The 24428-nt window shown below is 42.1% G+C and overlaps 2 protein-coding genes across 4 annotated transcripts in view; both read right to left on the bottom strand.

The window, feature by feature from the left end:
- The window catches only part of LOC126187986 (myogenesis-regulating glycosidase-like), a 53569-nt gene extending 32776 nt beyond the window's left edge, over window positions 1-20793 (bottom strand). The window contains exon 1 of the mRNA XM_049929393.1: window positions 20752-20793. The gene's annotated coding sequence lies outside the window, so the exon portion shown is untranslated. The remainder of the gene's footprint in view (window positions 1-20751) is intronic.
- The window catches only part of LOC126187985 (myogenesis-regulating glycosidase-like), a 60139-nt gene continuing 42513 nt past the window's right edge, over window positions 6803-24428 (bottom strand). The window contains exons 4-6 of one of the 3 annotated variants that reach the window (XM_049929391.1): window positions 10018-10452; window positions 9650-9806; window positions 6803-7100 (exon numbers count right to left, since the gene is read on the bottom strand). In XM_049929391.1, coding sequence (XP_049785348.1) covers window positions 6904-7100; window positions 9650-9806; window positions 10018-10452 — 789 coding nt within the window. In that variant the 3' untranslated portion in view covers window positions 6803-6903. The remainder of the gene's footprint in view (window positions 7101-9649; window positions 9807-10017; window positions 10453-24428) is intronic. The other 2 variants (XM_049929389.1, XM_049929390.1) reach the window with 2 other exon arrangements.

The raw sequence follows: 24428 nt of genomic DNA, 5'->3' as shown, positions 1-24428 counted from the left end.
CAAACCATATCTGTTGAAACAGAGTCTTGTCTACCAACTTTGCACTGTTTTAATAACTTCTTCAATTTTGTTGATAGTTGGGAGTAAATTTTCTTCTACGTTTTCATAGTATTTGGGTATTCGATGTTAGGGATTAGTTCCCGAGAATTAAGGAGATGATTAAAATATTTTACAAGTATTTCGAAATTTTCAGTATTATGTAAGCCAAATTGCTGAACCTCGTCCCTTGCCTCTCTGTTGTGAGATCTACATTTAAAGCATATTTGTCTAATTCTTTAAATTTCACTTTTAACTCCAAAAGTCTGCTGGAAAGGAACCTGTGTAGCAAATCATCTACAGAGCATTTATAAAAAACACTTTCATACAGAATTTCCTCGTATACTCGCTTTGTTTTATCACCATCTAGCTTACACCCTTTTGACTTACAAGAGTAGTAATCGTAACTAAACTGAATATGTTAGTTTTAAATATATAAATTTAACCTCTTAAATATATTTAAATTTTATAATTGGTAGTTTAATATTGTGAGGAATAAAATTTAATGAAAAAGAAAAAATTGTGTCAGGGGAAATCGAACCCAGGGCATGTGTTGCCACATTGGGCATTAGACCATTCAGCCACTGTGCCATTATGACGACGTGCCCTCAAAAATAATTCAGACTCTGTTCTTGCACAACCCACTACACACAGGTTCAAAGAAAAATATTGAACTGGTGCTGTCATCAAAATAGCACCCATAGTGCTAGAAGTTGTCTCTTCAGAGCAAACACAGTTTAAGACAGACATCTGCATCCCTTCTCTGAACTGAACGAGGTGCGGATGTGCGGTTTCCAGTCATTTCAACACTCGATAGTGGTTTCTAGTTGTCATGGAGCGAGCACCACAAAACACTTCTTAGTCAATTGCATTTGCATACCAGCATGCATATAAAGAAAAATGGCGTAATTTTAGTGCGATTAGGAGCTCACATTCGAGGCAGAATAGCCTAATTTTAGTGCTGTGCACAAGATGAGCAATCGCCACTGGGAGTAGGTCACATATGTGTAGACCAGCTGCCTGGCTGCCTGTACATACCCGTTTGTCCACATCTGCCAACTGCTGCCCTTGGGTGCCCAGCCTCCTATGAGCAGGCACTCACCTTGGAACAGCCTACCATGTGATTTCACTAACTAGTAAGTCACAACACATTCTAATTTGCTGCGAATATAGTTGGACAGCAATGTATATTTTCATTCTGCTTTTCAAGACAAATAAAGGCTGTAGTTTGGTCATTATGGAGTATTGGCCTTTGCATAACTCATTTAATTTCTTATGTAATAGGAATGACACATGATTTCAATCATGCAGGAATTTGTTGGTTGTCCTTGTATCTTTAATGTACACTGATCAACTAAAACACAATGATTACCCATTGAATAGCGTGTCTGTCCACTTTAGGGATGCGATACAGCAGAGATTCTGAGTGGTCTAGATCGATTCTTTGGTAGGTTTACACATGTATGTGACACCACACTAGTCTTTCAATTGCTATAAATTACAGCATGGCAGTTTTTGGGCGAGGAGACGCCCTATAACTCCTAGATGTATGCCATCAGGTTCAGATCAGGCGAAGTAGGTGGCCAGTACATCAGTGTGCATTCACTGTCATGCTCTCCCAGCCACTCCAGACTCTTGATGTAGATGGTTATACTACTGGAAGGTGCCATCGCCGCCAGAGAAGAACTCAAGCTTGAAGAGGGGCTAGTAGTAGTAGTAGTAGTAGTAGTAGTAGAAGTAGTAGTAGTTGTTTTATTCATCCTTAGATTACTTTTACATGGATATTGGAGAAGTCATGGTACTACATATTAAGAGTATCCAAAAACATAATTGAACTACAAAGGCTCTAGTTCAACAAGCATGGAACATGTAGTTTCCCCTCACACTATTTGCCCGAAGTTGTTTAGTGAAGACATGGAAAATGTACTCTTTCAGTTTATACCCACTATGCATTATTGTATGGCTAACGATCCACCGTTCTTTCATTATCATTCCCAGTCACTGCAGACACTCCACACAAACACTATACACATATTGTTTTATAATGTAACACTACATACACTATCAACTGATGTCAGGACCTTAGTCATGACATTTGGTTTCCATTTGTCTACCACTTCTTCTGAATTGTTAGTCTGAAAAAATGAGTCAGTATCGCCTTATAATGTGTTATGTGCTGTCCTTAAAAAAAAAAAAAACTAGCATTATGTATTGCACAGGTTTGGGAGCATCATTTTCTAGAATAGAATAAGACATAATAAAAACCTTTGAAAGTACATTGTAAAATGATGGAGATTTTACTATCGATGTTACTGTTTCTTTGTGGCTCATTTTTTTATCAGATTCCTACTCTATGTTATCAAGTATTTATAGAATGCTTAACTACTACTTCTTAACAGACGTTTCGAAAAAGTTTGTTTCAATCATCTCTTTTTGAGATTTATTGAACGGTTTTATTCCTTGGTAGAAATTATGTTGATTCTTTCTTGGTAAATGTATGTTCATTCTAGATCTTATCCCAGTGCCATGGACAGAGCAGTTTCTACAGTAATTAATTATCACATTTTTTTTGTTCCACTGATTGGTAGTTGTACTTACATACTGATGTTAAGGTCCCAGCGTTTCCTTCAGATGGCTATAATTAGCTCGACTACTATTTTTGGTTATTATTCTTGTGGCTGTTGTCTGCAGTTTCACCCTTATTTCCGTCTTTTGTGCGTTTATTTCCCATAAAATAATTCTACTGCTGAACCTGAATGTACATACGAATAATATGAAGCAAAAAGACAAAACCTGTTGGACACTGATGACAGAATTCTAAGGCATAACATGCTGATAATACTTTGTTTGCAGATATCTTCGCGTGTGTACAACGCTTCAACTAAGAATTGAAATTTGAGACATGACATGTACACTGATTTAAACAGCCTCATCTTCCTACTTCAGACGGAAATTCGTGGTATTTGTTTTCATGTTCAGTGTTATTTTATTGAATATTGATCAATTGTATCCTTCCTCGATGGTTTCATTTTCTTTCTCTCACGGAAGTTTTCTTGTTTTCTTTGAGACTGTAATGTTGGTGTCATCATCAAAAAGAATATTTTTTTCATGATTATCGCTGCTGAGAAAGTCACTGATGTATATCAGAAAAAGTATTGATCTTAATAAACTCCCTCAGCGAATCTGTATAATAATTTGTTTTGGTTGTGATAAGTGTTTGACATCTGTGTCATCTCTGCTCTTTGTACCTTATCTGCCAGATAAGATCACAACCAGTCATTAGATATGCCTCTCATTTCTTATGATTCCAGCTTATTTAGTAGTCAGGAGTATCAAACGCCTTTGAAAGATCTAAAAATATGCCAATGACACACTCATCTTTGTCAAGAGCATCAGGTACCATATTTGTGAATTCTGCTTTGGCTGATTCTGCACTTCTACCACTTCAGAAAACAGACTGTGTGTGAAATTTTAAATACTCTGAGAATTTTCCTGGTTTGAGTGTATCATTTATTATGTTTGATAAAGGTGTGTGCATACCCTATGTTTTGTTTCAACACACACAATGGTAATTTATTTGACAAACTGTTTTTGTTTTGTTTTGGGAAGTTTTACAAACTTCATACCTTATGGTTTTCAATAGCACCATTCTACTTAGTGATTAATTATTTAAACGTCTTATATCTGTTATAGAGAATTTTGATTGAAATTTCGCCAAAAGATTTGAAAAATATCCATTCACATAATTTTCTAAGTGGTGTGGATCATTTATTACTTTATTTCTCTCACTTGTCAGTGTGTTATTGTCTGTTTGTCTCTCACTGTTTCCTGTTTTGTTACATCCCAGAGTTCATTGATATTATCCTCTGCATTGTCTACTATTTAGTTAATAATGGCTTTTTTCTAGTAATAAGTTGCTAGTTGTGTCTGGTGCATCTCAGGTGTGACAGAAAGAGCACCACTGCAATGCTCATAATAAAAAAAAATCTGTCACCATACAAGACAAACGAGTGCAATCTTGTTCTTTTCACTGAATTCCTAATGTAGGGTGAACATTTATGAAACCGCAAACTGCAGCGACGTATTCCCGGCTGGAAATGGAGCAAAAGGGGCCCTATGGCCATGTGTCCAGAAATGCATCATTGCCACAGTAGATGGCATTGACAAATGACATGCTGTGTGTTCCTTGTGTGTTACTGGCTGTGTGAGTGACGCAGCACACTGCAAGCAGCAGAGTGGTCCGATATTCGCGTCGGGAACAAGCCGAGATTGTTTTTGCGTATGGCCAAGCAAGTGTAAATAATCGAAAGGTATCACGGCTATACCGAAACGAGTACCCTCACCGACACCAATCACATCACACAACATTCTAAGCACTTTTGGGGCTTTTGTGTGAACATGGGTCCTTTCAGACAGACGAATATGCAGGGAGGCAGCGTACTGTGCATACACTAGATTTGGAGGACGAGATTCGACAGAATATTGAGATGAACCCTAGCACAAGCTCCAGGCAAGTGGTCCTCCTACATGGTATATGACAAAGTACGATTATGTGTATCCCGCATGAGCATAGCTACTATCCCTATCACTTTGATACGAGTCCAAGGATTACAGCAGGGGCGTCTGATCAACATCAGTTCGGCATTAATGTGTGGGCTAGGATTCTTGGCGACCATGCACTTGGACCTTTTATTGTTCCACAATGCTGCAACGGAGGAACATACCTGGACTTCCTGCAGGATACTTATTCTGGGCTGCTTGAGAAGGTGCCTTTGCCAGTTAACAGGTTATGTGGTTTTTTGCAGGACAGAGCTCACCCCACTTCCACATTACAGTTTGCCAGAACCTCAACATCTCAACGTTGGATAGGAAATGGAGGCCCTGTTGCATGGCCTGCTGGGTCACCCCCAGGATTTTCACCTCTGGCGCCATCTGAAGTACACTGAGCCAGTTCCTGGTGTGTAGACACTTCAATAACGTGTTCATGATGCCTGTGACACTATTCAGACAGACGCTGGAACGTGTGAAAGACTGCAGAAATACGCGATGCGACGTCTGGACACGTGCATTCCATCCCATGGATGCCACTTTGGACATATCTTTTGATATGAATGGGCTGCAGCTCTGTACTGTGTTCTGGGAGGATTTGTTGTCACTGCATACACACCACATATTTCTGGACACATGTTCGTAGACCCTTCTTTCCTCCATTTCCAGTTAGGAATTCACCCCTGGAATCTGTCTCTTTTATTAATGTTTCCTTCATAGTTGATTGTTGAGTTTGTCCGCTGTACACAGCAGAAGCACCGCCACATTAACACCAAAAATAGGGGGTACAAAAGGTTGTAAGTTTTCTTTGTGGTTTTTTTTAACCTTGGATAAAAAGTAGGACAGTCATGACTGAGATTAAAAGTTATTTATCTGCTGTAATGGTTGACATAAATCACGGGAAAATTAACACAGACAAGAACATCACAAAGTGAATTGTTATAAGTCTTTCTGTACCCATGTTAGAAATTTAGGGACGCTGGTGCATTATGACACTTTGTCATGGAGCTGAGGTACAGAAGGAATTAGTAGAACTTCCTAATACCAGCTGTTGTCCAGTTTTTTATGTGACACCATCACACAATATTGAGGACATAAGGAATTTTGCATTTACATTGGTTCCTTTATATGTTTCATCCTAACATTGGTTTGTTAGTTCTCTTGAAAAATCTTTTTATTTTGATTTGTGATAGAGCCTTTCGTAGGTCTGTACTTCAGTTATTTTCTTTACATATCCAATTTTGTTATTTGGCACAAAATGTATGAGAGACTGTGATAATTTACAGCTATGCCACACATTTCCCTGTTCATATTTATGGACACATGGTCGATTACTGATTCAGTCTTTTTAGCAACCATTGTTGCTCTATTAACCAACAGGGACATGCCAAAAGTCCGAAGGATATTTATAACTGTGCTATTAGTTTTATTTACCATGTTTGTGTTTATATGTACATCTCCACATGAGTTAATTTTGACTTTTGTAGTTCAGGTTTCCCTTAGAAATTCTGGTAGTTTATTGAAAAAGTGTCCATACTACCACCTGATGATCGATATAAACACATTGATTGATTTCTTATTATTATTATCAAGCCCCATTAATTCACTAGCGGATAGCTGTTCACAATTGCTGTGCTAAGGTCATGTTTCGATTTAAATGTGTTCCTTTTCTGATACAAATGCATAATCCTGCTCTGAGGATAAGCTCTTGGATCTAAATATGATGGATGCTAAAGGCAGAAATATTACACTACCACAACAGAAATAGCCGCATTTGGCTCTGTTATTCACCCTACCTTACACAAACATGAAAGTGTGTTGTGATTTGTAAATGATTTCTGTTGCGACGTTTGTGCGTTAATTGTAGTTCACAGAACAGCAATTCTCTGCAAGAGTAATATCCAATGAATTCGAATGCCACCAACATAGAACAAGTGTAAGCCTGTATCTTGTACAGTTAGTTTATTAGTTTCATGTACCATGGATCATTTGTACGATTAATCGTAATAATGTTGAACGTGTCATTTTACATTCACATTATGCATTCGTGTGTAAACATGGCTTTCTTTTGTAGTTTTCAATTTAATTTTTCCATTATTTTTTAAATACAAATCTGAATGAGCAATTCGCATGCACCACCTTTTACACATTAGAAAAACAGAAATCTTCTACAATACAGAAGAAACAAGTCATGTTAACTGAATTTTTTTATTTCCAGAAGCTGTCTTACATGTTCTTGTAAACACGGTGTCACTGATATATTGATATAAGGTCGTGCCAGCCTTCATAGAAACTGCGCTCGCTTTTAGCCAGTAAAAGCTAGGAGCTGACCCTGGTGAAGTAGGGCAGAGTGTTGAGCGGCGCAGGGTAGGCGTAGAGCCAGGTGGGGCCCCGTATGGTGGGGTGCTCGGGGTCCACCTCGTCCCGCCAGTAGCCCTTGGGCAGGTAGATGTCGCGCCTCGTGGCCGTGCGATACGTCACCGGCGCCACCAGCAGGTCGTCGCCCAGCAGGTACTCTGCACAGGAGGAAAACAAAGCATCAGCACATAGCATAACCCAGTTGTGTGGCCTGTTCATTCCATGTTGTACTACCCTCTACTCCCCTCAGGGATCACATCTCAGCTGCTTGTACTTTACAGTCATCTTTGTTCTTCGTGATCCATTTCTCACTTTAGTACAACATTAACGACATCACCATAGTCGTACCAAGTGTAATTCTTGTTTTTTTTGGGGGGGGGGGTTTATATTTAAATATTTTGCTCAGTGTTCCAAATGTTGCACTGAATTTCTGAAGCTATATGATAGTCAAGAACACAACACAAGTGTCAAAACACACATTTTTAAAATATGGCACCTGTTTAATAACTTGTGTGTTAATTACTGTTTTCAACTGTTGTGAATATGTACAGTGGAAGGACATAACATTATTCTTATGTACTGAAATTTTAAAATTGTATTCTGTTGACAGACAACCTAACAAAATTAAGAAAAAAAGGAAGCACCTACCAGGTCATAAAATTAATCTTAAGTTATCAGATTTTAAGGTTTAATTCTATACATAGACAGCCTGAGAAAAAAAGTAAAACACATGCAACATCATGGGTTAAGATGATTGGGATGTTATTTTAGTTAATACAAAAGTCACTAAAATTTGCAGATAACTGGCAGTGTGAGCCCACTAATCAGTATGATGTTGCACCCCAGGTTACATTAATGCATTCACTGATTCAGTTGGTTCTCCTGAGTCAAGCTGCCTCACATCTGTTGTAAGTGGGTCTTCGTATCCTGAATACTGACACAAGGACCAAGTTGAATTTCGACGTCACTGCATACATGTTCTCTCGAGATCGAATCTGGGTGCTTTTTTTGCACAGTAGTACTTCAACAACATGCAGATGACTTATAGAGTCACCTGCCGTGTGTGGATGTGCATTGTCCTGCTGAAAAATAGTACCACAATATGGACACAAGAGAGATAACACATGAGGATGCAGCATGTCTATGATACATACAACTGTGCCATCAGAGTTCACTCAGACATTACCAGCCACAACTTGAAGCCATACATGATGGTTCCTCAGAACATGTCTGCAGGAGTAACACTGCTGCACCTTTCCGAAAAATACTGGGAGAATGGAATATCCCCCCCCCCCCCGCCCTCCCCCACATCGCCGTCATTCTCTACGAATGGAAGTAATCTAGACCTGGGATAGTGCTGAATCGTGATTCAACACTGATCACAGTGCTTCACAATTCGTCAGCAGTCCACACTTCTCAGTCACAGCACATACCAAGGCAGCTGTGTGTGCCTTGGTTTTGACAGCAGCTTATGTGTGGTATGGAAATTTCCTACTCTGGCTGCTGCTAGTCTCCGAGAATTGGTGCAGGTTGACACAGACCTACTTGTTTTTGGATGGGAGACGCAGATGGGAACGTGTTATGATGTGCTTTGGGCACAGGACGCCGATTTTGCCTTGTAGTGACCAGACGTGATAAGCAGAACGATGAGAACGAGTGTGCCTGCCATCACGTTAACTATGCAGTTCAACCGTGGATCAGATCCACATCCAAATGCTCCAAAAGTCTCAATGCTGCATGATTCGGCAAGTAGGCCAAAATAGACCCATAATGAGGCCTGTTTCACATTCTGTCATGTGCTGATAATGGTGTCTCACCCAACTATGCATACCTTCACGTTCTTGACAGTGACCACTCATCATCTGACACTCTTCACTCGAATCATATTCCCTACCACGTCTTGTAAAAACACTAAACTGTCATGGAGAATTCCAACTCTAAATCTTTTACGAACTCACCAATGGCGTGTACGTTTATGGAGTTACATTGTAATTCGACCATGTGTTTTCAGTTCATAACTTTTTTGTGAAACAGTGTACTTTGCTTAGCCTTATTGCTAACTGCAGATCGTCTTCACTTTCATATATTATTACTTTATCATGCACACGTAGTAATGCTCTTAGATTAGTGTATTTGTCTAATTTAATTTCCAGTTTTTGAGGATATAGTTAATGTAAATGCAAGAGAAAGGGTTGCCATCAAGTAACTGTTCATACATGATTTCATGGTTTTAAAGCAAAGTCTCTGTTGAAGAAACTGAGAGGAAAGAGTAATCTCTAAGTGCATCACGAAATGCGAGGTATGCGCGAGAAACATGTGACCTCACGAGAATCTGAAGGTTTTAAATTAAGCTAGGAAGTCATCGAAAAAAAGGCATCAGGAACTGGGTGGACTTTGTATGCATTTTCCTTTGGACACTATAAAAATGAGAAATGATAAGCGACTTCAACAACAACAGTGCAGCAACGGATACAGGCAATGGCGCCTCTGAGGACGTATAAGATATCCTGTGTGTTCACTATAGACGAAACAAGTTCAAGTGTGAGATTGTCTCAGTAACATGTTAGTTGATGAATGAAGGGAACATCGATGAGTAGTCGTCACAGAAATCGTAACTGAAACATTCGAAACTACAATGATAAAATACGAAACCGTCTCTCGAATAATTCTAAAGGTAGAAGCAGTGAGAGAAAGCTGTTTGCCATACCGTCGCTGATCTTGAGAGCGGTGGAGTCTGTTGGGTCGAGCCACCAGATGGGCCGGTTGACCGGAGTGCCGTCCTCCACTGCCTGCTTCATCAGCTCGACGATCTTCGGGCCGTACTGAGCGCGCAAATCCGTCAGGTTGCGTGCGAGCTCCACCGTCTGTAAAAGTAGTCACAAGTCACAGCCGTGAGCCGCCATGCTGAAACTAAACTCATATAAGCATACCTCACAGTGTTACTACATAGAGATTGGCTTAATTTGTCGGTTCTTTGTACGTCACGCATTGTATGAACGCTGCGAAGCGATATCTACTTTAGAAGTGGCTTTTACAAACACGGAGTGTAGCAGGTAGGACGAGCACGGGACGCACCTCGTCGTCGTAGTCCCAGGGCACGGTGCGGAAGTGGACGGCGGGCATGAAGGCGCTGGCCTCCATCCAGCGGATGTACAGCTCGCGAGTGGCGATCTCGCCCGTCTTGGCGCTGCCGCCCACCCTCTCCGGCATCACGAAGGGGTAGCCCTGCAGGCTAATCTCCAGCAGCTTGGGCACCAGCGTCTTCAGGCCGTTCTGCGTGCTCCACGCCGTGTCCACCGCGTCCATGTGGAAGAAGTTGGGCAGGCGCTGGCTCTCGACGCCGGACCGCAGCCTCGCCATGGGCCCGAACTGGGCCACTGCCTCGGCGTACGCGTCGGTGTAGACCACGGGCTTCCTCTCGAGCGGTGTGAGCTGTGGCGGCTGCGGCAGGTAGCTGGTCTCGCCGAAGTCGAACATGAAGGAGTCCACGCCCGTCTCGTTGCGGAGCGCCTGCAAACAGATTACAAATAAAATTCCGTACCTGCGAAGCAAAGTAAGTGATGCATCCTAACTTGGAAAGACTATCTGATTCGTGGTTGGTACGCAGCCGTGAAGTAACAAGACTATTCTACCGATAATGAGGCACAGGCTGTGTGAAAAAAAAGCACTTGAGTTCTCACTGGAAATAAATACACAATCCACATTCCGGATTAGTCTCCCATTTGGATATCTGGAAGGAGACTGCCAGGGAGGAATGGAAAATCAAGAACTAAGTACCCGCATTAAAAAGGATGTAAGACATGGATACAATTTTTTTCTCCTACTGTTTCATCTATTTATTGAACAATCACGGACGGAAATAAAAGTAAGTTTCAAGGGTGTTGGTCTCTGCAGCCACAGATCCCTCTGTTTAGCACTTCTCTTCATCTGCATGTGTGGAGAACATCCCATCTCACTGATCATATTGTTTAAATATGAAGTTTGATGTTTGCGGTCGTCCCCTCATTTTCTTCCTTAATGATTTTCCCACGAAATTATTTTGTAGAAGTGTGTCATGTCTAATTAAGTGTCGATGAGTTTTGCTTTGGGTTGGTCTAGAACTTAATGAGTCGTTTCTTCTCTCCTGTTTCTTGTAGGACCATATCATTCGTTATTCGACTAGAATTATGGGAACTCTAGAGGAAAGTACTGTAGGCGAAGACATTGGCAGAACTGCACACAATAAATAACAGATGACGTGAGGTGGTAGTGTTACTCCACCAACCAGCACAGCAGAGGAGTTCGTAGCTCCTGCATCAAACATGTTAGAAGACTGACGATTACAAAAAAGTCATCATTTATTTCCATAAGGCAATCTTTAAGTGTTCATTTATAGCATTTCTTCTGGGCACACCACGTACATCATTCAATCATTCGCTCAGTGTTGTAAACGATTCACTGACGTCTTCCTAACAACGTAATTCGATAGTGTGTATTTGGAATGACAAGAAACAAAAGTATAAGCTAACCCGAAAATTAAAGTACACTAATAGGCAAACAGCAGCGGTGAGTTTGAAAAATTTCACTGAATGTGACGCTCCGTGATGATTTCTTCTATGCCAGTCACTGCGTGCAGTCTTATGTAGATGGATTAATTTAAATTTAATGAACCGATGGCAAATACCCCTAAGTAAGTAAATAAAAAACTCACTAACCAATTCTCGATTTCTCCTTTTATATCACTCTCTTGTGTGCTTAAGATTATGGATTGGTGAGCTACAGATCCCTGCTCTGTGTGTTAAATGTCAAATATTCCAACTGCTCATCATATGAAATGTCTCTATGGCCTGCCCAGACACATGAAAAGGATATATTGTCAGTAGAAATCCGTTTGCAAGCGACCTATATTTTTTGCAGAATGCATGTCTAAAACCCTTAGAACAACCAAAAGTGAGTATTTTTCTTTTTTCAGAATTAAAGTAACCATAAGAATTTCTCCAAGCGATTGGTCCTACAGAATTTACATAGAGTCGTACACTGTAACTAACTTCTAAGCAATACATACTAGAATTTGCAGCCAATGCACTCACCGCAACTCGATCAGTCCACCAAGCTACCGCATCAGGATTGGTGAAGTCGACAATGCCGGCCCATCCACCCCACCAGCGAGTACTGATGCTGCCATTGTCATTGCGCACAAAGTAGCCTTTGGACTGTGCCTCAGAGTAGAAGGGTTCGCAGTCTCTGTTTATAAATGGGTGTATCCACAATGCGACAGGGAATCCCAGTGCGTGGAGGTCGTCCACGAGCGCCTTCATGTCGGGAAACTTGGTGGTGTCCGGGGTGAAGCTTCCGCGGCAGCTCTCCCAGAAGTTGGCTATTTCGAGAAGGCTGTAGCCGAACCCGTGCTCGATTATGCCTGCGGCGCGCTCTCTCACGTTCTGTTCCGGTGGCCCCACTTCCCAGAAGGGCTCAACACCCAAGCGTTCGTCCGGAATCGCCGTAGGCTTGCCCAGGTACTTCTGGATCCCGACCAAGTGCGCCTCCTTCGCGTCACCGTACGTACACAGCTCGTATTCCAGCACGTTGTCGCTTCGGTCCTCTGGGTAGGGAGAGGCGTTCTCGGCAATGAAGCACAGTTTATTACTCGTCTGATTGCCGTTTTGGTCGACGAAGAGAGGAACGTTCGTGTGGACGTGGACGAGTCTTCCGTCGGAGAAGACCCAGTAGCGCGTCGCGATGGTGGCGTGGTCTGTGTGTTCGGCGACGTATGGGTGGTGGTTGTACACGTTGTTCTCGATGGGCCAGTTGCGGTAGGTCGATTCGACACCACCATAGATGTGGCTCCTTAGGTGCCGCTGACACATTGTGATTATCTCACTCGGATTGTCTTTGGTGTGCCGGATCCAGAGACATTCGCCCGACCTGTCTTGGTGGCGGACGAGAACTCTGGAGGCGCCAAAGTCGAAGGACTCCTCGTTTCCACGAGTCTCGTGGCGTGGAACTGCAGACCTCTGGTTGCTGGAGGCTTCGATGTATCCCACCTCTACCTCGTCTCCACCTGCAACGTGCAAGCACATAGTTGCTGTGAGCGAATGTACGACACTAAGTAATACGTGAAACAACTATCATAAAATACAATGGGACACAATTTTTTAATTATGTAAAAGAATATGTAAAACATACATAGTCTTCAATGTTGAAACATGGGAAACATGTAGCTTTCTACATTGCAGAAATATACTTTCATCTTACTTGTAACAGGTACGTGAGTCGACTGCAGTGACCTTGGCTGGCTTTTCTTTATACCTTTGTGTCTTAGTGTACGACCCGCCATTTCCGCTCTCAAACAAGGAGTGTGTAACTATTATTTTGACAAGCCTGTATATGTATCCCTGCGCTTTCTTATCGGCAGTGGTACTCTCTAATGAACACTATGATGTAACGTAAGTAAGAGCACAGACATTGTGTGGAATTGTTATTTTGCATGTTTTCAGTAATGCAAAGGGACAACGATCTAATTCAAAATGGACGACGATCGAAGTAACTTTGCGAGAGGAAATATCTGCTTGTGCAAGGTGTTAACAGTTCTCAGGGTCGTCGACCTACATTCAGGAGGCGCTAAATACCTAATATAAATACAGATACTTTTGACAAAGGAAAAATATCCTCTATATAAAAGAAATGAAACGTGTTTTAAGATTCAGTCGATGATCCATGTCTCAATTCCAAGGTTCAACGTTAGTATTCATAAAAGAATATAACTTATAAGACAATATGAATCTGAATAGTCTATAGAGGGGTTATGCATTCAAATTGTGCTTCTTATGTTATTTAATGTTAGTGTAAATTAGGTATATCTTTGTATTAGCAGCAGTAGCCCTGTTGTTGGGGAACAAGTCCAGTAAGTTCTGTCTACTTTCTTGTGTGCTGGTGTGACCTGGACTACTTTTCAGTCCTTAGGTAGGAACATTTTAGTGAACTACTGGCTGTATATTACTGTTGTCTCATCAGCATACTCCGAAGGAACCTTATTCGTTTAAAATCCGGAACGGAAGAGATCCCTAATTGACTTATATTGCTTCACTACTCCGAGGGGATGTAGTTCGGAATTATTTATGTTGGCGCATTTTCTTGATTCTGATTCTGGAATATTTACTGAATCCTCTATGATGAATCAATGTTGGAAGTTTTAGTAACACCTGTTTAGTGGCGTTGCTATCGATAATGTTACCTTTGATATCGTGCGCTGAGAGTGTTTTTTGCCAATGGCACAGTTTACACGCGTGCAGAACCTCTTTGGATTTTCTGCCGCGTTTCGAGAGCTGGTTTCCTTGTGGAAACTGTTAAATGATCTCGCTCTGAAATCTGTGTATAGTTTCGGTCATCCGTAAACCGTCGCTAGGCTAAGTTATTTAGCGTTCTTTTAAATCTAGCATGAGTTATTCCCTGATTTTGCGAAGGTGTCCCGAGAAGTTTTGTGTAAAACTCGCAGTTGCCGGCAAGTTCTTTGATTTTGAACCACATTCGGTTCTTTATTTCACAGAATGGAAGCAATGAAGACAATCTTTAGGAGGTCGTCAAGCGAATTATCGTCTGCTTTTTTGAATAGATATATTTTGAAGAACGGCATCGTGAAACCACCAACAGGCGCTTCAATGTGTATTTATTTACCATCTAATGGTCACAGTCAAGCAACCTTTTCAGATCATGGATGTGAATTTCACTGATGATTCCCTGGTGTCGAGCACATAATAGTTATCAATTGCAGTAGATGTCACTGATATATATGTAGCCATTGTCTTCTATAAACTGAGTGCACAAGTAGGTGCATAAGATTTAAGTCACTTCAGTGTGCACCTTTGTATTTTTGCGCCTAGAACACTACTCTGGCATCACCTGAACTTCCTGCATTCCTATTGGCTAACGGCAGAAGTTTGAGTGACCAACATAAGGAATACAACTCAAGTCATAGTATTTCACACATTTCGCTCTCTTATAGTTTGGTGTCTGGTTTTAAGAACTTATAAGTGTGATAATCTGCACATGAACTCTGAAAGCGACGTGATGAGTTGCGAAAGTCTCTCTGTTCTAAGCTGCTCGTATAAAACTGTGATATGACAACTTCGGTGCAACACAAATCTTCAGACTTCACCAGCTGCTAGTAGCACAACAGAGTACTGAGCATATTAGTGAGTGAATATCATTTCCACTTTGTTATCCCGGCTGTGTAGGCGGCTGATCAGTAGAAACACCTCATATGGTCTGACGAGTCAACGTTTTCGTTATTTCCAACATCACCCGGTTTTATTTCTTGAGAACGCCAAAGGAATTTACAATCCTGACTGTTTGACTGCAATGGTTAAGCGTGGAGGTGGAAGTGTGCTGGTGCGGGCCGCCATATCATGGTATTTTGCTGGTCTCATAATTACTCTAAAAAGCCGCGTTGCAGCCAACGAGTATGTGAACAATTTAGGTGATCAGGTGCACCCCGTGATTCAAATATTGTTCCCCAACAATGATGGCATGTTTCAGGACGATGCTGCACCCTTTCACAGAGACAGAACAGTACAATCGTGATATGAGAAGCTTTGCAACTGAAGCGCAGTTCCTTTCTTGGCCAGCACAGTCTCTGGACTTGAACTTTATCGAACCCTTGTGGGCAGTTTTGCAGCACAGACTCCGGAGCAGATATCCACGTCCTAGTCACTACAGGAACTATACAAGGTTCTGATCGAAGAGTGGCAAGGCACTCCACTGGAGACTATACGATCATTACATGCCAGCATTCCAATAAGAAGCACAGTTGTATTACAGGTAAATGGGCGTCCAACCCTTTATTAATAAACCATTCCCAAGTAAGTACAGGTGTTCACATTATTTTGTCTATCCGCTGTATATCCAATGGAACCCATCTGGGTAGCTATCGGTCGCCGTCACAGCGTACGCAAATCAGCGGCCTATTATGTACGGCAAATTACGTGGCTTGTGCCACATAACTGCTAAAACCTACCAACAAACTCTCGGATCCCTGAAACGAAAATGCAGTGATGTATCTGGTGCCAAAGACGGACAAAAATTATATTAAACAGGTCCTCATAATGTTTTGCCTCATCAGTGCATGTATTCTCATTAAATTAATTTGTAACTAAAATTTGTAAATTTAGTTTGTAACTAATTTGATTGGCAAGTTTTATACTCTGAATCTGTCATTTTAGACGTCATATCAGATGGCCCACTCCAACAGGCAGTTATTTGATTGAAAATCCATTCAACGTTGATTCTTATCGCCAGTAATTAGAGGAACAAGTGAAATTATATGAAAGAAGTAGCGCTGATACATAAATATACACGGCAACTTTCGCCTTCTCTTCTACAACATCGAATCAAAAGTATCTGTCCACCTCTGTGTAATGCAGAACTGACCACTGCATGGCTTTAGAGGTGGACCCGCTGGTATGAGATGTCGTGGGGAGTATTGTGTTGTCAGAAGAATGGATCAGTCAGGAGAGCTTGGACACTTTAAACACTGAGAATATGTGTAATGTCACCTGAGAAGCAAATCCATGTCGGACACTTGAACCCTTCTAAATCTGCTGAAGTCGACTGGTTGATAGTGTGATTATGAAATGGAAACGTGAAACAGTAACCACAGCTAAAGCAGGACCTGTCAGACCTGATGTATGTAGGATAGGGATCGTCGAGGATTCCAGAGGCTGACTGTAAAAAATCGCGTGAAACCAGAGGGAGGAATTACTGGAGAGTTCCAAAGTCCTATAAGCAGTCCATCTAGACTAACGATTGTGTGCAGAGAGCTGGAATGAACCAGCAAACATCGGCTAACTGAATAGTCGGACTCAAGCGTATAATACAGTTTCAAATATCTGAAAGCCATACAACTGAGTTAATGTGACAAATTATTGACTATGAGCATGTAAGAGAGAATAACAATGCAAAAATTTTGAAATGATGCTCAAACTTTGTTGGAATTCGTTAAAAGTTGTCATTTGTGAAACACTGGATGAACATAGTCTGGATGATATGCACCATATTTCAAGCAAAAAGGAAATTTTTTCACGCATTTCAATGTTCATGACGTTATGTCACCTGAAGTATGTAATATATGATGATGCATTTTTGCAAGTATTTTCATTGACATATGGTAGTAAAGATACCATAAATTGAAACAACTCACATGTTAAAGTTTCACTGTGTCCCATTTTAATCGGAAGCTAGGTTTTCACACATGAAAATATCTATGACATCTTATCTCCTGAACTGTATGCTGAACAATGAAGTAATTTTGCAGGTACATTCAGTCGTATATATACATATTGCATACAAACTGTATCGTGAATATGATAGGTAGTAATGAAGTAATAAATTAAAATGACCTGTCTGATGTTAAAGTTTTACTATATGGGCAGTGAAACTGTAGTGAGAGATAAACTATTTTTCTTTCATCACTTTGTGTTTGTATGTGTGGTGAGGGAGGGAGAAGGGGGTCCAGCGAGAAAGACTTTTAGTGAAGGGCTGAAATTATATGTAAAGTGTGTTGGAAGTCGATAAGTGCTCTCATTCTGAAATACTGTATGAATGAAATCTCTATATTTGCATGCCATCAGTTACATTGTCTCAAGAAAAATATAAGCTTTCTGTTAGTACCTGTCTTATTGTGTTGCACTTTTATCATAGGAGTATATGTCTAAATGAGTTAATTCTGATAGTATTATAATTTTTAAACTCAGCCAATAATTATGCGAAATAAATTTAAATTTTATTTGCCCCCCGAAACCGTTAGTGATCTTGAGTAATGGACTGTACTGTACCCTGTAGCAATCTGGCGTGAAGATTTGGGCTCAGCGAATGTCGCAAGAAGATTACATGCCATCGTTTCTAGTGCCAACAGCGAAGTATGAAGTAGTGTTAAAGTATGGGGTGTCTTTCATGGCCAAGATGTGCCCTCCTTATTGCAGAGGATATGGAAAGTTTGTACAGAATTGCGTAAGGAGAATTCCGAGATGTTGATTGCTTGTACTAGGATGAGGAAAACCTCTGTCATAATGAAATATATGGTCTGCTGATAATACCATTTCTGAAATGGGCTGGCCTGCCCAGAGTCCTGACCTAAATTTAATGGAACACCTTTGACATAACTTAGAATGTCGACTTTGCACCAGTCAGCAGTGTCTAACATTAGAAACTTCTCTGGTTTGGGGAAGAATGGACTCTCATCCTCAACAGACATTCAGGCACGTAACTGAAAGTATGTGTGTCGGAGTATAAGCTATCAAAAAGCTGAAGGGTGAATACACCCTATATTAATGTCAACTAACAGCTGTCAGGATACTTTTGATCAGTTAGTGTAGCGGTGGGTTTCAGACACTGACAGGATGCAGTGAAGGTGTTGTGTAGAAACTGTGGCAGCTTGCAGCAGCGCAGAGCCAGCAGGCTGCCCGCCCTGGACAGCCCCCGCACGCAGCGCCCTCGGCCCACACTCACCCCTGTCGGACAGCAGCAGGATGCGGCCGCTGGTCTGGTCGTAGCGGGTGCTGAGCCCGGCTGCGGCAGACGCCACCAGGGCAGCCAGCAGCAGCAGCGTCGCGGGCGTCCACATGGCTGCGACAGACGAGCGAGAAAATCAGTCTTCTTGTAGCCGTGCGACACTTTAAGTGACAGGTAAAAAAGGCTTAGCTGGTGCTGCAAGTTCTCAACACGTGGCATCCGGTGATGAAGCACACACCATAACACAGGATTATCTTTATCATAAATGGGTGCCATTTGCATAGTGAGGTGTGGATTAACCTCTGTAGTTCATTTCCAAAATAAATTCTTGCGTAATTTTAGCGTATTACGTTTTTGTACACCCACCAAATACCTTACAAATTAGCAATATAAGTTAATCATATAGTTAAAAACAGCATAAAAACAGTATTTTGTCAGCTCGTTGGAACACCATCAAGAACCACATCAAGAAATAAATAAACTCTAATGAGGACATATAATGTGCCAAAAACCTGCAAAACAATCAGGATTCCCCAAAATAACCAATAATCGAGAAGAGGTCTTACTCATCACGTACTTTAGTATCAGTTAATTACAGTATGGGATTTGTTACTCGAATATGATTAGTACCACTTGCTGATTGCTATAGAATTCTTTATATGTCATAATGTCGTAAATAAGAAGTAAATTCTCGCATTGCAGAAAAACTGTTGTAATGCTGTTCATTCATGGTGAACAATGATTTGATCGGAATCTTTGATGTTACACATCATAGGCGACAGATTGTTGTAACAAATCAATGCTCTCAGGCTCGAGACTTACATGATTTTATAATCGCCTAATTCAGTGTCACGAGCTGTAAATAATCTCTTGAGATTCAGCCTCTAAGTCTTGATGATTACATCCCCCGAAAACTTTACAACTATTTAACGATCGCTTTTGCAATAATGGAGTAGTCTATCATTCAGCTTCTAAACTGCATTGACTGCTTCTCTCAGTGTAACAGTTTTGGAAAGACGTTTAGTATTTAGACCTTCGGTGTATCATCCTCCGTTTAGATGCCAAACATTGTCTGTACAGATGTGTTCGATCCGTTTTCTCACTTAACACAAGACCGAAACTTCTTAAAGCTTTCTGTCAAGTCGGCTGACACAATTTCACTTAAGTGTACGTTGAATGGCTAAGTTCAAATTTTCAGTGTAGCTCCCTTTACTTTCGTATCCTCTTTGTAACACGTCTGTCGAACCACGGCCGATCTCTGACATCCCTCTCAGTTTTGCTTGGCACATACCTCTCTACAGCATATTGTACAATACACTTGAACTTTCTCTACTCCTGCGCAAAATTCTTAATTATGCAGAGGAAATTTTCATGCTGACCGCTGAAGTAATCTGATATCTGCTCCTTGTTGCTATTACTAAGCAGAAATATCTCCCTTCCTTTCGTTGGCTTCCTATTTCCACCCGTATTTAATGATACTGTCCTGCGCAGATTTATTCGAAATATTCGGGCCTGTTGGTGACCAGGAGATCTAACATATTGCTTTCACAAATCTGTTCTCTGATTATCTGTTCAAGGTAATCCTCGGATAAAGCATTTATAAACATTTCACCTGATTCCCTATCCTTATTACCCAGCAAAACCACTCGAGTCACACAGTGTGTATGTCGTAATCTGTAATCATCATCTAATACTAAAACACGACCAGCAAATTTACGCGAAGTATTCTACAAGTGTCCCCCAAGAGCTTCGCACCACTGCTGGTGAGGCAGGGGATCTACAAAAAGCATTCGATGACCATGTTTGTTCCACCTTTAACGCTTCCAAGCAAATGAATTCGAATTAGAATGTGTACTAACCTCACTAGAAATTATCTCATTTGTTACAGTTATAAACACACTTGCACCATCGGCGTCCAATCAATTCTTGCAATAAACGTGCCAATCTTAACTGATAATTTCATTACTGTTTACATATGGTTTCAGACGTCTGTTTGTCCCTAGTACCAGCTGTTCATTGTCATCGTTTGTAAGCTGACTAGTTCTGGGATTTGGCTATTTCTATACTACCAAGAGCAGGAGCACGGTCTCCCATTTCTGCCTTGTGACCCGCTGCGTTACTGGAATCCACAGCGTTTAGTATTATAATTTCTTTCCCTTTCTCCAACGGTAATGTTAAAAGACTAAATAATAGTACTATACAATAATCTTTACTTTCACAGTTAGCGGCCACAACAAATGCTGTCAATGCCATAACAAACAAACTTAAACAGTCGCGAATTACACTAATTAACATGTATATCACCCGTAACAGGTGATGGCTCACCTCTAAGCACTCTGGGAGTCGCCGTGAAATGAAGAGTAGCTGGCGAGACAGTTGTGTTGCCTTAGCGGGCGTATATATAGCTAAAACAAATCAGTTAATGTCTTTAATAATTACCGAGATACCTGTCTGGTACGTCAGCGATGCAATTATTATCTGCTAATAGTTTGATTAGCGGTTTACGCACGCCAAAGTAATCAAAGCTCATCATAATTGTCGCACTCGAGATATTATCTGGATCAGGTGATATTTAACATTACAGTTTTCAAGTGCTTTATCTGTTGCTAGAGGGGAAGCCCACGACACACGTTATAAATAATATTATCTCCGGTTAAGAGAGAGTTTTTAATAATCCCCAATTCTTTTTATCCCCTGCAGGAAAAATTATTAGTAAGTTTTTGTAGTAAATTAAATGAAGTTTAATTTTGTGCTTGGAAACATTTTCTATAGGAGCTGCGATTTTCGATTTATTCGAGAAAAATATAAAAACGTTACTCTTCCCTGCCCTCCCCCATCCCTCATGCCAACGCTGACACCCCATCGGGCATGAGTTTTAGTATGTTTTTCATGACACTCCTCCATAGCACTGTAACACGACTACGTGATTTGCGACTGCACGATTTTTTCCCCTCGTCTTTGCTGACTAAGCTATATGGTAACATCAAACTGTTTGTGTACTTTCTCGTACGCCATTCAGCAATGTGTGTGGTAACACTTGTGATTTGCCCATCGTTCATTATGTAAGAGCTCACTGATGGACTTGAGTCGACGGTCATCTGAACGATTAGGCAGCTTTGGCCAGTTGTCAGGCTGTGGCTGTACAACATGGAACTTATACAATAGACAAGTCTCTATACTTGTATTTTGCATATATGGTATGTTAAGTGACCCGATAATCTAACAAATGGCTGGTTCAAATGACTCTGAGCACTATGGGACTTAACTTCTGAGGTCATCAGTTCCCTAGAACTTAGAACTACTTAAACCTAACTAACATAAAGACATCATACACATCCAGGCCCGAGGCAGGATTCGAACCAGAGACCGTAGCGGTCGCGCGGTTCCAGTCTGTAGCGCCTAGAACCGCTCGGTCATCCCGGCCGGCGATAATCTAACAGAGGGTGCAATAAAGTCGCAGCTGGAACTGTTACATGAAACTCCACTGCCAGTTAAAGTAGCCCTGTAGGTCTGGGACTCGAGGTATGTCTATATCAGAGGAGTGCTACTATAGCTGGCCATGGTGTAGACTACACTGCACATTAAGCTAGTACCGACGATACAATCGTCGAGAGCAAGACGGTATCTCTGGTTCCGTAAGGAAAGCAGCTATTTCACAGTTGTCTACACCTGTGTATATTGTTAAAGTGGAGCACATTTAATAGTTTACGTGAATACAAGTCTGAAGGTTAGTATGCTGTATAACAGAATGGCTTCTGCGATCTCTGCTAACAGTCAAGATTTCCTTCGTTTGCCGAACAGTATACCTCAGCACAGCAGTCCAGACTACAGGATACATGTGGAGACGATGACAATCAAAGCGCCCCAGCGAAGTGTGCTAGTACTGCTCTCGTTCTCTATGTACACAAATGATCTGGTGGACAGCGTGACCTGTAATCTGCGGTTGTTCGCTGATGGTGCTGTCGTCCAGGGCAAGGTGTTTAAGTTCAGTGACTGTAGGAACATACAAGACGACTTAGACAATATTTCTAGTTGGTGTGATGAATGACAGCTCTAAACGTGGGAAAGTGTAAGTTAATGCAGAAGAGTAACAACAACAAACCTGTAATGTTCTGAATAGTATTACTAATGTCCAACTTGACACAGCCAAGTCGTTTAAATATCTGGGTGTAATGGTGCAAGGCGATATGAACTGGAATGAGAATGTGAGGACCGTGGTAGGGAGGGCATATGGTCGACTTCGGTTTATTGGGAAAGAGTGGTTCACCTGTAGAGGACACCACATACAGAACTTAAGTGCGACCTATTCTTGAGTACTGCTAGAGTTTTTGGGATCCGTACCCAGTCAGCTTGAAGGAAGACATCAAACCAGTTCAGAGGTGGGGCAGCTAGATTTGTTACTGATTACAGGTAAGTGTTAGGGAGATGCTTTGGGAATTCAAATGGGAATCCTGGAGGGAAACCGACGTTCTTTTCGAGAAACGCTACTAAGAAAATTTAGAGAACCAGCATCAGAAGCTGATTGCCATTTGATTCAACTGCCGCTAACATACACTGCGCATAAAAACCGCGAAGATAAGCTACGAGAAAACAGGGCCGATTCGGAGGGGTATAGACAGTCGTTTTCCCCTCGCTCTGTTAGAGAGTGGATGAGAAAGGGAAATGAGTAGTAGTGGTATAGGGTACCCTCCACCATGTACCTTACGGCGGCTTGCGGAGTACCTATGTACATGCAGATGTAGATGCAGATGTTCACATGTTGAACATAATCAGCAAAATATCAGAGATAGCAAACAGAACACATGACAGTTTCAGCACGAAATAGCATTAAACCCTATACTGCTGTATCAAGACGAGTTGTAGCTTAATGTTGTTACCAAAAATGGTGAAAAGTTTTTCAGTGATTTAGACTAGATTTTTACATGATATCCCAATAACCGTTTGAGCGGACACAAGCTATATATACACTCCTGGAAATGGAAAAAAGAACACATTGACACCGGTGTGCAGACCAACCATACTTGCTTCGGACACTGCGAGAGGGCTGTACAAGCAATTATCACACGCACGGCACAGCGGACACACCAGGAACCGCGGTGTTGGCCGTCGAATGGCGCTAGCTGCGCAGCATTTGTGCACCGCCGGTGTCAGTGTCAGCCAGTTTGCCGAGGCATACGGAGCTCCATCGCAGTCTTTAACACTGGTAGCATGCCGCGACAGCGTGGACGTGAACCGTATGTGCAGTTGACGGACTTTGAGCGGGGGCGTATAGTGGGCATGCGGGAGGCCGGGTGGACGTACCGCCGAATTGCTCAACACGTGGGGCGTGAGGTCTCCACAGTACATCGATGTTGTCGCCAGTGGTCGGCGGAAGGTGCACGTGCCCGTCGACCTGGGACCGGACCGCAGCGACGCACGGATGCACGCCAAGACCGTAGGATCCTACGCAGTGCCGTAGGGGACCGCACCGCCACTTCCCAGCAAATTAGGGACACTGTTGCTCCTGGGGTATCGGCGAGGACCATTCGCAACCGTCTCCATGGAGCTGGGCTACGGTCCCGCACACCGTTAGGCCGTCTTCCGCTCACGCCCCAACATCGTGCAGCCCGCCTCCAGTGGTGTCGCGACAGGCGTGAATGGAGGGACGAATGGAGACGTGTCGTCTTCAGCGATGAGAGTCGCTTCTGCCTTGGTGCCAATGATGGTCGTATGCGTGTTTGGCGCCCTGCAGGTGAGCGCCACAATCAGGACTGCATACGACCGAGGCACACAGGGCCAACACCCGGCATCATGGTGTGGGGAGCGATCTCCTACACTGGCCGTACACCACTGGTGATCGTCGAGGGGACACTGAATAGTGCACGGTACATCCAAACCGTCATCGAACCCATCGTTCGACCATTCCTAGACCGGCAAGGGAACTTGCTGTTCCAAAAGGACAATGCACGTCCGCATGTATCCCGTGCCACCCAACGTGCTCTAGAAGGTGTAAGTCAACTACC

This window comes from Schistocerca cancellata, chromosome 5 (genome assembly GCF_023864275.1).
Source record: "Schistocerca cancellata isolate TAMUIC-IGC-003103 chromosome 5, iqSchCanc2.1, whole genome shotgun sequence".
Taxonomy (NCBI): Eukaryota; Metazoa; Arthropoda; class Insecta; order Orthoptera; family Acrididae; genus Schistocerca; species Schistocerca cancellata.
The sequence above is the reverse complement of the archived record's forward strand: the minus strand, read 5'-3'. Positions and strand labels throughout refer to the sequence as shown.